Source organism: Ranitomeya variabilis, chromosome 7 (genome assembly GCF_051348905.1).
Source record: "Ranitomeya variabilis isolate aRanVar5 chromosome 7, aRanVar5.hap1, whole genome shotgun sequence".
NCBI classification, from domain to species: Eukaryota; Metazoa; Chordata; class Amphibia; order Anura; family Dendrobatidae; genus Ranitomeya; species Ranitomeya variabilis.
The window spans coordinates 81,273,243-81,286,653 of NC_135238.1; the positions used below are offsets into that span (position 1 = coordinate 81,273,243).

The 13,411-nt window shown below is 41.6% G+C and overlaps 1 protein-coding gene across 5 annotated transcripts in view; it reads left to right on the top strand.

Moving 5' to 3' along the window:
* MYO1B (myosin IB) overlaps positions 1-13,411 on the top strand; it is a 275,911-nt gene that overhangs the window by 244,808 nt on the left and 17,692 nt on the right. For all 5 annotated transcript variants that reach the window (XM_077275371.1, XM_077275373.1, XM_077275375.1 and 2 more), the window contains one exon: positions 11,279-11,385. In XM_077275371.1, the coding sequence (XP_077131486.1) occupies positions 11,279-11,385 (107 nt within the window). The remainder of the gene's footprint in view (positions 1-11,278; positions 11,386-13,411) is intronic.

The following is a 13,411-nucleotide window of genomic DNA, read 5'->3' on the forward strand; positions in this document are numbered from 1 at the left end:
TCCAATACCTTGAAGCCTTGGTAGTAGTCCAGGTGAGAGGTTACAGTTCTTGGGTCCTGGTAGTGATCCACAACCCTGGCTTTCTTTGCCCAGTAATATAAGGGCCTAGGTGGATGATTTGCAGCAGGCCGGATGCAAGGCCTCAGCCATGCGGTGCGGTCCCAAAAAAGTCCAAATTTCGTCCAAAGGCCACAATACTGGTCTCAAAATGATGCTTATGATCTGTACAGACCGTGTCCAGTATTAAAAGTTAGAAAAATACGCTTTATAGGGTAGATGGGTGCCGATTTAAGAGGATGCCTCCACAGAGCTCACTGGCAGCACACCCTACTCCATTGCTGCCTAGGCCACGCCCCCGACTCGAGCCCTTTTTACAGGGTCTCTATCACGACCCGGGCTCTATGTGTCACTGTGCCTCCTGGGTATTGTGGCGGACAGGTAACTTGCAGTTCAGCTGTCCTGCCAGTTTCTGCTGTAAGCCTTAGAGTCCCTTACAACCTCGGTGTTCCGGCTAACGGTTATCTGCGCTTTAGAGGGGGATCGCTCATTCGCAGCTGTCTTCCTCTGATGTCACTCTCCTGTGCTACGCTCTCCTATACGCTCGCTGCAATTTGTTCTGCTTCCTTCCCCTCTGTCTCTCTGACAGGAACTAACTCACTTTCCCTCCAAACCACAATATATATAGGGGAGTCACCTAGGAATAGGATCAAAAGCTCCCCCTTGTGGCCTGGAGTGTGAACATGTTGCATGTTTGTGTTTACCTGGTGAAAGTTATCCTTCCTTGCCTCCAAGCGTAACATCACCCTCCCCGTGAGGAAAGCAATGTCACTGTGACGACCAGGATCCTGGGGCGTCACATATATCTCTCAGAATACATTGATGTAAAAATATATATATATTTTTAAATTGCTTGTGTCAAAGAGCAAAAAAGGAAAAATGATAGAAATCTGGTATCTCTGTAATCCTCAACTCTATGTTCCAAAAAAACAAGCTTTCACATGACTCTCTAGGCAGAAATATAGAAAAATTATAGCTCTGAAGATATGGCAATGCAAACACTTTTTTTGTGTAAAAAAAAAAACAAAAAAAAACCAAACAAACATTTTTTAGTGTGATGGCAGCCAAACATAAAAGACCCAACTATATAAATCTAGTATCTCTGTAATCGCACTGACCTGAAGAAAAAAGTAGTGAAGGCTCTGGAGAAGTGAAATGGCTCCTGTCCTCCCAAAAGAAATCCAGCGAATTTTGCGCTCCCAAATCCAAATGCTCCTCTCCCTTCTGAGCCGCAGTGTGCCTAAACCACTTTTAGCGTCCACTTGTTTTGCTTTTCTGTAGTGAGGAGTGCCTGCTTAATTTACGGGTGTGTGTTTCCAGAAGCCTGAGCTGGTCACTACAACGTACTGGACACTACAATGGCAGATTTGCAATTTTCAATTGTTTAGGCACATCAGGGGCTCTACAAATGTGCAATTTTGCGCTCCAAAAGTCAAATGGTGCTCCTTCCCTTCCGAGCTGTACCGTGTGCCCAAACAGTAATTTTCCACCAAATATGGGGTATCTGCGTACTCAGGAGAAATTGCACAACAAATTATGTGGTCCATTTTCTCCAGTTACCCTTGTGAAAATGAAAAAATTTGTGGCTAAATCAACATTTTTGTGATAAAAATGTAAAATATTATTTTTTTTCTTCCACATTGCCTTAATTCCTGTGAAGAACCAAAGGGTTAATAAATTTCAAATTGGCTTTGAGAACTTTGAGGGGAACAGTTTTTACAATTCTCACTATTGGCAATTTACTGTCACATAGGCCATTCAAAGCCACTTCAAAAGGAATGTGGTCCCTAAAAAAAAAAAATAAATTTGTAAACTTTGTTGAAAAAATGAAGAAATGCTGACAAACTTTTAATCCTTCTAGCAAAAGAAAATTGTTAAATTGTGCTGATGTAGATGGATGTGGTAAATGTTGACAAGTCTGCAGTGTCACTCTAACTACAGATTTGTAAATCCTGAAAAAATACATCTATTTCTGTGCTGAGGAATAAATTAACACTCGCACATTTACTTAAAGGGGTTGTTCGGTCTAAAACTGTAAGTCTGCAGTCACTATGTGATGGTGTGCTGTGAGGAGTGGAGTCTCCTGTGTTGGCACCGGGAACGACGGTCACGTGATGGCAAGTATGCGCTATGTATGCTCCTGGCCAGAATCCAATGAAATTATTTCCAGCCTCACGCACTACACTTACATTGAGCGAGCTGGAAACACTCTACAGCAGAGGTGGGCAATTTATTTTCCAGAGGTGTCATATGAGGGACTGTGACTGTTGTGGAGGGCCAAACCAGAAGGCTGAAAATAATTCTGCTCAATATTAATATTAACATATTAATTACAATTATTTTTTTATATTAATATTGAGCAGAGTGAAGTATGCCGACATCTCCCTATATACTGTTTGAGCCCACACACAGCCCCTTCTATAGAACGTATAAGCCCCACATAGTCTCTATATATACAGCATGAGCCCTCACATAGCCTCCCCATGTTTGGCATGAGCCCTCACATAGCCTCTATATATACAGCATGAGCCCTCACATAGCCTCCCCATGTTTGGCATGAGCCCTCACATAGCCTCTATATATACAGCATGAGCCCTCACATAGCCTCCCCATGTTTGGCATGAGTCCGCACATAGCCTCCCCATGTCCGGCATGAGCCTCCCCATGTCCGGCGTGAGCCCCCCCCATCAGCCTCCCCATGTCCAGCTTGAAACCCGCCATTAGCCTCCGCATGTCCGTCATGAGACCCCCATGTCCAGCATGATACCCTCCATTAGCCTCCCCATGTCCAGCCAAACATCCCATACACATGGGAAAAAAAACCTTACTCCGATTCATCCCGAGGATGCAGACAGCACTGCGCCACTGTTTTCAGCTTCTCGGCTGTCTCTGTAAGTGGGCTAGACTGGAACAGCCAGGGGGCCAGATAAAACCCACGGGCTTCATTTTGCCCAGGTCTGGTGTAGATGGATTGTGGCCAGGAGTATGTCGCGCATACATGCAATCACATGTGTTCTGTCTCCATGTAAGGCGATTGGAGGTGTAGCTGAATAATAAGGTGGTGTCAGATTAGTCCTACATGTGACCGCTGTTCCTGGCACTGACACCGCATAGTCCTTACAGTGCGCAGACTTGTCGTTTTAGACCAAACAACCCCTTTAATGAAATGTGAGAATAGAAATTTATTCCTCAGCCGAGAAATACATGTAATTTCATGTGACTACATTGCCTTGCATGTAAAATATGCTGCAGAATAATGGCACTTGCATAATCTGTGTAAACCTAGCATAATAAATAACCATTGGTGATGTTTGTCTTTACCCCTTTTACTTAAGATTATGTAATTTAAAGAATAACACTAGTACAAAGAGTCATGCCATGTACGGTACATACGGTAGTTTTCCGAGCATGGCTTTATATCTGACTGAGAAAGTCTGGGTCTATAATATAGCAGCTCACATGGAAAAAAAACAGAAAAATTAGTATAAAAGTAAAGTAGAACTTTTAATAAGTATGGTTAAAAATAAGACTAACAACAATAAAGACACACCGCACACACGAGTGCGCCCTCGATAAACCCTACATGTATAATGCCTAGCCTGTATTCCTGCCTAGCAGCGGAGGTTGGCACCCTATAAATATATACACGAAAATGGCACTCCCGCTCCTCGGCAGCTGTCCCTTCTTGTCCTGATGCGACCTGTAAAGTGATATCAAACCACTACAGTGTCACGGGTGTGCCAGATGCGACAGACAGTCATTTTGGATCTGGCTGTAGAAGGTCATTGTGCTTGGCTTTGCAAGCACCTTCTTGATTTTCATCTCTGTATAGAGTGATATTCTTCTCCCTTTAAGACCTAGCAGCAACCTCCACCTTCTGCTGCTTCTGCACACCCTTGCTGCATATTTAAATACAGAGTCCCTTCAGCAAGGTGCTGGTGTTGGCTCTATTTACCTCTGTCTGTTGGAAGTGCTAGAAGTCAATTAGTTTCTTCTTGGAGGATTGCTGGCATGTGCTCTCTTTTGTCGTCTAGCACTCACCCCTTCCCCTCCCTATCCAGGGTCTATCGTTAGGGGCAGTCAGAAATTAGGCTCCTGCTTGGCGATAGGTGCAGATCCTATTTAGGGACGTTTAGGGCAGGCAGGGTGTTATCAGATCTGCCTAGGGTTCTCCACTCCTCCCTTTCCTAGTGTTTGGACTCCCCCTCCCTCTTCCCATTATGCACCTAGCTTCTCCCTCACCCAGCGTGACACACACAGACGTTCCACAATAGATACGTTCCAGCCTAAACACCATAATATATTGTTCAAGGCTGTAAACGGGGCTATTGCAGGTAGAGATCAGAAATGGTAAACCTCGAAGCAGAGCCTACCCATATGTATATAGTAGGAATTGTAGATGCTTCCCAATGATAAAGAGATGAAAACAGATATTTAAATAAATAATCATACCCCTAGGTTTAACCTGAACTGTATCCTAAAATCTGGACACCTGCTTAACCAGCGGAGGTTGGCACCCTATGTTACAATGGATATGCTCCACGGCAGCTGTCTGTAATATACCCTATTAAGTCTCTGTTCTAACAGGGAGTAGTAGATTGTAATCTTAACCCTGGTGAAATCAAGGAACAACACAGTGGAATTGATCAGTATACACCATCAGTATTAGATATGGAAAGATGCCAAAGTATAAAAACAGGCTCAGGAAACACAAGAGGGAACTTAACAAATGGATCAAGCTTCAACTTCAATGCGTTTCACCCATGAGGATCATCAGGAGGTAAGATGAATTTTATCACTTTACAAGGTGCATCAGGGCAAAAAGGGACAGCCACCGAGGAGTGGGGGCGCCATTTTCATGTATATGTTTATAGGGTGCCAACCTCCGCTGCTAGGCAGGAATACAGGCTAGGTATTATATTTGTAGGGTTTTTCTAGGGTGCACCCTTATGTTTGTGCTGTGTGTCTTTATTGTTAGTCCTATTTTTCACCATACATATTAAATGTTATATTTTACTGTTATACCCATTTTTCTTGGGTTTTTCCATGTGAGCCGCATGGAATTTATTTTTTTTTTTTACATTTCTTATGGTAGTTTTGTTCATGGTTTGTTTTTTTTTTTTAAAGCTGAAAAATACTGTGGCAAGATGTTACTTTCAAATATATATCAAAATACGTTCACATGCTGCATTTTTGCCACATTTTTCTGCTAGTTTTTTTCCATGCTGTTTTTTTCTTATAGATTTGAACCATCAAAGCATTTCTTGAAATCTGCAGCATGTCAAATCTTTCAGTATTTTTGCAGTATTTTTCACCCTTTCAAATGAATGCGGACAAAAAATGTATCAAAAACGCACATAAAAATGCATGTATTTTATGCAGTATTTCTACTTCAAACACTTGAATATTTGCAGCAGAATTTTCTGTACCAAAAACAGACTAGTTCAGAAAAAAATGACATATGCATGTTTTCCTTTTTTGGGGTGTTGGGAGGAGAGTCAATAATAAATAGCGTATATATTTTGTATACGACGTCCATGCATTTTGTTTCCAGAGTAATTTAGGCAAGCTTATGGGGAAAAATTTATACAGGTGCTTCTCACAAAATTAAAATATCATCAAAAAGTTATTTTATTTCAGTTCTTCAATACAAAAAGTGAAACTCGTATATTATATAGAGTCATTACATTTGGTCTATTTCAAGTATTTATTTCTGTTAATGTTGATGATTATGGCTTACAGCCAATGAAAGCCCAAAACTCATTATCTCAGAAAATTAGAATACTTTATAACACCAGCTTGAAAAAGGATTTTAAAATCTGAAATGCTGGCCTACTGAAATGTATGTTCAGTAAATACAAATGCGGTAAATGCACCCGGGGCTCCTTTTGCATCGATTACTGCATCAATATGGCGTGGCATGGAGGTGATCAGCCTGTGGCACTGCTGAGGTGTTATGGAAGCCCAGGTTGCTTTGATAGCAGCCTTCAGCTCGACTGCATTGTTGGGTCTGGTGTCTCATCTTCCTCTTGACAATACCCCTAAATTCTCTATGGGGTTAAGGTCAGGTGAGTTTGCTGGCCAATCGAGCACAGTGATACTGTTGTTTTTAAACCAGGTATTGGTACTTTTGGCAGTATGGACAGGTGCCAAGTCCTGCTGGAGAATGAAATTTCCATCTCCAAAAAGGTTGTCAGCAGAGGGAAGCATGAAGTGCTCTAAAATTTTCTGGTAAACAGCTGCGCTGACTCTGGTCTTGATAAAACACAGTGGACCTACACCAGAAGATGACATGGCTCCCCAAACCATCAATGATTGTGGAAACTTCACACTAGACCTCAAGCAGCTTGGATTGTGGCCTCTCCACTCTTCCTCCAGACTCTGGGACCTTGATTTCCAAATGAAATGCAAAATTTACTTTCATCTGAAAACACCTTGGACCACTGAGCAACAGTCCAGTTCTTTTTCTCATTGGCCCCAGGTAAGATGCTTCTGGCGTTGTCTATTGGTCATGAGTGGCTTCACACAAGGAATGTGACACTTGTAGCCCATGTCCTGGATACGTCTGTGTGTGGTGGCTCTTGAAGCAATGACTCCAGCAGCAGTCCGCTCCTTGTAAATCTCCCCCAAATTTTTGAATGGCCTTTTCTTAACAATCCTTTCAAGGCTGCAGTTATCCCGGTTGCTTGTGCACCTTCTTCTGCCACCCTTCTTCCTTCCACTCAACTTTTCATTAATATGCTTGGATACAGCACTCTGAACAGCCAGCTTCTTTACCAATGACCTTTTGTGGCTTACCCTCCTTGTGGAGTGTGTCAATGACTGCCTTCTGGACTTCTGTCAAGTCAGCAGTCTTTCCCATGATTGTGGAGCCTACTGAAACAGACTAAGGGACCTTTTTAAATGCTTAGGAAGCTTTTGCAGGTGTTTTTTTGTTAATTATTCTAATTTACTGAGATAATGACTTTTGGGTTTTCATTAGCTGTAAGCCAAAATCATCAACATTAACAGAAATAAACATTTGAAATAGATCACTCTGTAATGACTCTATATAATGAGTTTAACTTTTTGTATTGAAGAACTGACATTAACGTTTTGATGATATTCTAATTTTGTGAGACGCACTGCAAAATGTTCAGTTTGTCTGATTTTTCTCTTTATAGGTATATTTTTGAGTAAAATGTAAATTGTTCTTTTATTCTATAAACTTCTGACATGTCTCCGAATTTCATAAAAAAAAAAGGAAACTGGAGTACATATCCGAAATGGTATAAAAGAGTATACGTTTATTATATACTATATCAAAGGCAAAAAATGCATTTTAAATACAACATCAAAAAATTGTTACATGTTCAGCAAGGAATACAAGATAGAACTAAAGAACGGTGTGACCTCCTAAGACTGCTACAAATATAATCCATAGTAAAGTGCTTAGTGCTTTAGAGATAGATGGGGAAAGTAAACGGGACAGGGTGCTACGTACATCGGGTATAATAGTGTGTGGACGTTAGACTGCCACATGGGTAAAGAACTCGGGGTTGGGGAAGCATTTACAGTGATGAGTTTTTTGTGATCTTGGACTCCTGCACTTACCTGCGCCAGAAGTGCTACTCTAGTCAGGGACTGGAGCAGCATTTCTGGTGTAGAAAACTCTGGAGAATTGATATTCGACAGGAGGCGTAGCCACACCCCAACTCCTCCCAAACTCCGCCAATTTCTGTGGATCGGTCCAAAGTGGCATGAAAATGCCAAAAGTTACAAAACTTTGTGACTCTTCAAAGCTTTTACACCAGTCTTGTGGCGAGAAAGCTTTGATAAATCGGCCCCATGGTGCTTTTTTACAATCATTTTAAAATACAAGAAGAAAGTGTGTGCAGGAACCCTTAGATATTAGCCTGGGATCCCGATATTGTTCTGCTTCAGTTCTCAATAATTGCTGCTCCGTTTAAATGGGGGATGGCTATAAATTTGTTTATGGAGGAAATGGTGACATTCCATTCCTGCAGCGATTATAAGCTGGCTTTCTCTTACAGCTCACGTGAACTTATATAATGAATGCAGCTTTTTGTAATATGCCAGCAGATTCCTCGCAAATGGTGCTTTTCATGAATCTATCATTGTCCATGTGCAATCACAGAACGTGTTGGGATGTGTTCACATGTTGCGTCTACATTGGATTGTAGTCTATCTGTGGTACTGAAAGTAATGGCTTTCAGATCTGCTCCACAATTTTTTCGTAATGCTGTAATAGGGGTACTAAAGCACTAACCTTGTTATCTGGGACTAATTCACCATGTTCTGTCTAAAGCTTTCAGTTTTCATCCTTCCATGAATTCTTGGGGTCTCGTGAGCATAGTATGGATGGTGCCCAACATAAACCACACTGAACACAAGCACACCTGCGTCATTTTTGTTACAGACATACAGCCACTCTGTGACAGAATGGTTCTGTTGCCGTATGCTTAGTCATTCCTCAGCTATGGATGCCAGAGCCTGGTGCTAGGCTTTTTATGGTACTCCTATAGAAGTGAATGGAAGTTACAAAACTGCGTATATCGCCCTGCTGGTCTGTCTAATCCTATCCACTTCTACCCGCTGCGTACAGACCTCAATCTCCGCTATCAATGTCTGAGCTGAGAATACCCTTTTAATAATGAGAACATTATTACAGTGGAGTAAACCTCTGAAGTATGGTTTGCACTGATAAGACTGCCTTGTGCTACTGTATCAAAATGGAGGAACAGTACGATCCCATACGTTTCTATGGGCGTCTTCTTATGGATCCATGAGACGTAGGTCCAGAATACAGACCCGAGTCTGGGACTTGGTGACCTGCTCCTTTTGTCACCAAATAGTGCTAGCTCCGTTTTATTTTTTTTTTTGTAAAAACACAGGAATTTACTCTCTCTGATTTTTATCTGTAAGGAATTGCTTTATCTATTATTATTATTATTATTATTATTATTATTATTATACATTTTTATAGCGTCATTTATTCCATGGCGCTTTACATGTGAAAAAGGGGCAAATATAGACAAATACAATAAATATGAGCAAAAAACAAGGCACTAACAGGTACAGAAGGAAGAAAGGACCCTGCACGCGAGGGCTCACAGTCTGCAGGGGATGGGTGAGGATACACTAGGAGAGCTGGTTGTGCGGCGGTTCAGTAGGTTGAGGATCACTGCAGGCTGTAGGCTTGTCAGAAGAGGTGGGTCTTCAGGTTCTTTTTGAAGGTTTTTATTGTAGGCGAGAGTCTGATGTGTTGGGGTAGAGAGTCCCAGAGTATGGGGGAAGTATGGGAGAGAAGTCGGTTCTGGGAAGAATAGATAAGAGGGGAGTAGAGAAGGAGATCTTGAGAGGATCGAAGGTTGCTTTTAGATAAGTACCGGGAGACCATGTCACAGATGTAAGGAGGAGACAGGTTGTGTATGGCTGTGTATGTCATAGTTAGAGTTTTGAACTGGAGTCTCTTGACGATAGGAAGCCAGTGAAGGTCTTGGCATAGGGGAGAGGCTATTCAAATTGACTGCCTTATTTTAATTTTTGGCTCAACATTTTGGTTTTTTTTGGAGCCAATTGAAAGATTTCTATAACTTTTATGATCTTGAGTTACAAAGTTCCAGGTCTTTTTGTTCCAGATCCACATTGAGGAGACGGGTGGGTTTTATGCCGATTATAAGATGTTCTAATTGATGTTAATGATTTATTAGTGGAGAGGTCTGTGTCATAACTCCCAGATCAGACCAAGTGCCCGCTTATGATCCACCCATTATACATGTATTTGCAAACATTTTAATGGAGATACTCCATTGGTCTTGCAACTGAATATTCTTTTCCACAGATTTCTAGGGGGGGTTGATGAATCTGTATAAAATGCCGGCTATAACTGCTATGGCTTAGTGCTGCGGTTTCATAAGAACTTACAGCATTTATTACAATGTGATTTTGCGAGAGGTCACATATTGTAGTCAAAATGCATTAATGTACACTTTATAAAGTCTGCATTGTAGGAGATCAAACATTATACAAGGCCTATGATTTGGGGATGGCCCTTTTAAAAGTAAAAACATTATTAATCCATAGGCATTTACATGGAGTTTGTTACCCCCTTTGCAGCTTTAACAGCTTCCAGTCTTCTGGCCACATTTTTTACAAGGTTTTCATTTGTGTCTGTGGGAACAATTACCAATTCATACAGAGGAGCATTTATGACATGAGACACTGATGATGGATGAGAAGGCCTGGTTCACAATCTCCTTTCTAGTTTATCCCAAAGGTTCTGGATGGAGTTGGGGTCAGGACTCTATTCGGCCACTGATGATCTTCCACACAAAATGTGCCCTACGGAGCCCTTGAGGACCTTGCTTTGCGCCCTGGGGCAAAGTCATGCCAGAACACAAAATGTCCTTCCCAAAAAGCTGGAAGCTACAATTGACCAAAATGTCTTATGCTAAAGCATTAATATTGAATTACCTGGAACTAAGGGGCCTAGGCCAGCCCCTTAAAATGAACCCCATAGCGTTGGCGCCACCAAATTAAACATCTGACGCAATAGGACGGGTAACGTTCTCCTGGTATATGCCAAACTCTGATTCATCCATCAGACAGTCAGATAAACAAGTGTGATTCACCATGCCACAAAACATGTTTCCACTGCTTCAAAGTACAAATGTGGCGTATTTTACACTGCTCCTTCTGACAGGTGGCATTGTGCTTGGTAGCATAAGGCTTGCATGCATCGGCTCCGCTATGGAAATCCGTGCATTGAAGCTCTCCATGCACAAGGTTTGTGCTGATATTGATACTGAACACTATTTGTAACTCTGCCATTATTGAGTCAGCAGAGTATTGTCGACATGTAGGCACTTGGCCGCCCTGCTCTGGACCTTTTATCATTGTGCGCCTCTGTAAAAGAACCCAGAGAAGGAAAAAATGTCATGGAAAATGTGTTCATCGCAAAACAAGCAGCCACGAAGGAGTGGTACCATACTGCAATCTGCACTGCTTTAGTATAATGATCACTGCTATTTCATCAGTTTGTAGCTGTAATGATTTTATTAGATTTTTGGTTACTTTGTAATAAAAAAAAGTACTTATAAGACTAATTTTTTTAAGAGAATAATATAGTAGAAACTGGAAGCAACAAAGGCATGGAATTATGGGGAATTGGGAGATATTTGTCAGAATGTTTTACAATATCTTTTTTTTTTTTTTATAGTGCAAAAAGTACAGGGATCAATTTACAGAACAGAAAAAGTTTATTTACGATGAAAAACTGGAAGCAAGTGAACTCTTCAAGGAGAAGAAGTCTTTGTACCCTGCCAGGTAATTTGTCTTTTTAAGTATCTTTATAAGAGAGTTCTCAATGCTCATCTAAAACCTTTTTACATCTGTATAGAACTTGTGTTCTACATGATCTAGGCTTAGATTGTGGTGCTGAGTTCCAACATCTTGCCTACTCTAAAGCTTTATTTTCATGATCCAATGACCCATACTGTAGTAGCTAAGCAGCCATTGCTAATGGATCAGACAGCCCAACCAAATTCAAAGAATGGTAATGAAAGTTGTTTGTGAAACCAGTGGCGTAACTAAAGCCTGATGGTCCCCGGTGCAAGATTTGAACCGGGGCCCCTTCCCATCCTGAATAAATTATACATATAAATGTGTCCTCCATCCTGGTACATATGTCTTTCATCCTTGTACATATGACCCAAATCCTGCTATGTATATCGCCCATTCTGCTATGTGTCCCTTATCCTGGACCTCATCCTGGTATATAGATCACCCATCCTGGTAAATGTCCCCCATTCTGCAATGTACATAAAAAAAATAAACCATTATACTCACCAGTGGTGAACATAGAAGTCATGGGGCTCCAAAGAAGATGTCTCATGAACTCCCCATACTCCTCCATACAGTATAATGCATCCTTCCTATGGTATAATGCACAGCCCATAGTCATTCATAAAGTATAATGCACCCCATGGTCATACATAAAGTATAATGAAAGTATGACATCACTGCTATGCTCTGTCACATGCATGCCAACGTCTGCTGCTGGCCGCTGATTGTCCGACAACGTCTATTGTGGCAAGCAGACTCGACGTCTGTGCGTCACAATACGCTTCAACTGGATGTGCATCTGAGGATGCACATCCAGTTGAACTTCCTGCTGGTGGGCTCTCCTTCTTAAGTGACAGTTCTGGTGAGTAGCAGAACTATAGTAGTAGAACAATAAATGTCTGCAAACTTTCTGCTATAAAACATTCAGCTATCAGTAGTAAACATTTACAGTTGTGGCCAAAAGTATTGACACCCCTGCAATTCTGTCAGATAATACTCAGTTTCTTCCTGAAAATGATTGCAAACACAAATTCTTTGTTATTATTATCTTCATTTAATTTGTCTTAAATGAAAAAACACATAAAGAATTGTCCTAAAGCCAAATTGAATATAATTCCACACCAAACATGAAAAAGGGGGTGGACAAAAGTATTGGCACTGTTCGAAAAATCATGTGATGCTTCTCTAATTAGTGTAATTAACAGCACCTGTAACTTACCTGTGGCACCTAACAGGTGTTGGCAATAACTAAATCACACTTGCAGCCAGTTAACATGGATTAAAGTTGACTCAACCTCTGTCCTGTGTCCTTGTGTGCACCACATTGATCATGGAGAAAAGAAAGACCAAAGAACTGTCTGAGGACTTGAGAAAGCAAATTGTGAGGAAGCATGAGCAATCTCAAGGCTACAAGTCCATCTCCAAAGACCTGAATGTTCCTGTGTCTACCGTGCCCAGTGTCATCAAGAAGTTTAAAGCCCATGGCACTGTGGCTAACCTCCCTAGATGTGGACGGAAAAGAAAAATTGACAAGAGATTTCAACGCAAGATTGTGCGGATGTTAGATAAAGAACCTCGACTAACATCCAAACAAGTTCAAGCTGCCCTGCAGTCCGAGGGTACAACACGGTCCCTACAGTCAAACATGGCGGAGGTTCCCTGATGTTTTGGGGTTGCTTTGCTGCCTCTGGCACTGGACTGCTTGACCGTGTGCATGGCATTATGAAGTCTGAACACTACCAACAAATTTTGCAGCATAATGTAGGGCCCAGTGTGAGAAAGCTGGGTCTCCCTCAGAGGTCATGGGTCTTCCAGCAGGACAATGACCCAAAACACACTTCAAAAAGCACTAGAAAATGGTTTGAGAGAAAGCGCTGGAGACTTCTAAGGTGGCCAGCAATGAATCCAGACCTGAATCCCATAGAACACCTGTGGAGAGATCTAAAAATGGCAGTTTGGAGAAGGCACCCTTCAAATATCAGGGACCTGGAGCAGTTTGCCCAAGAAG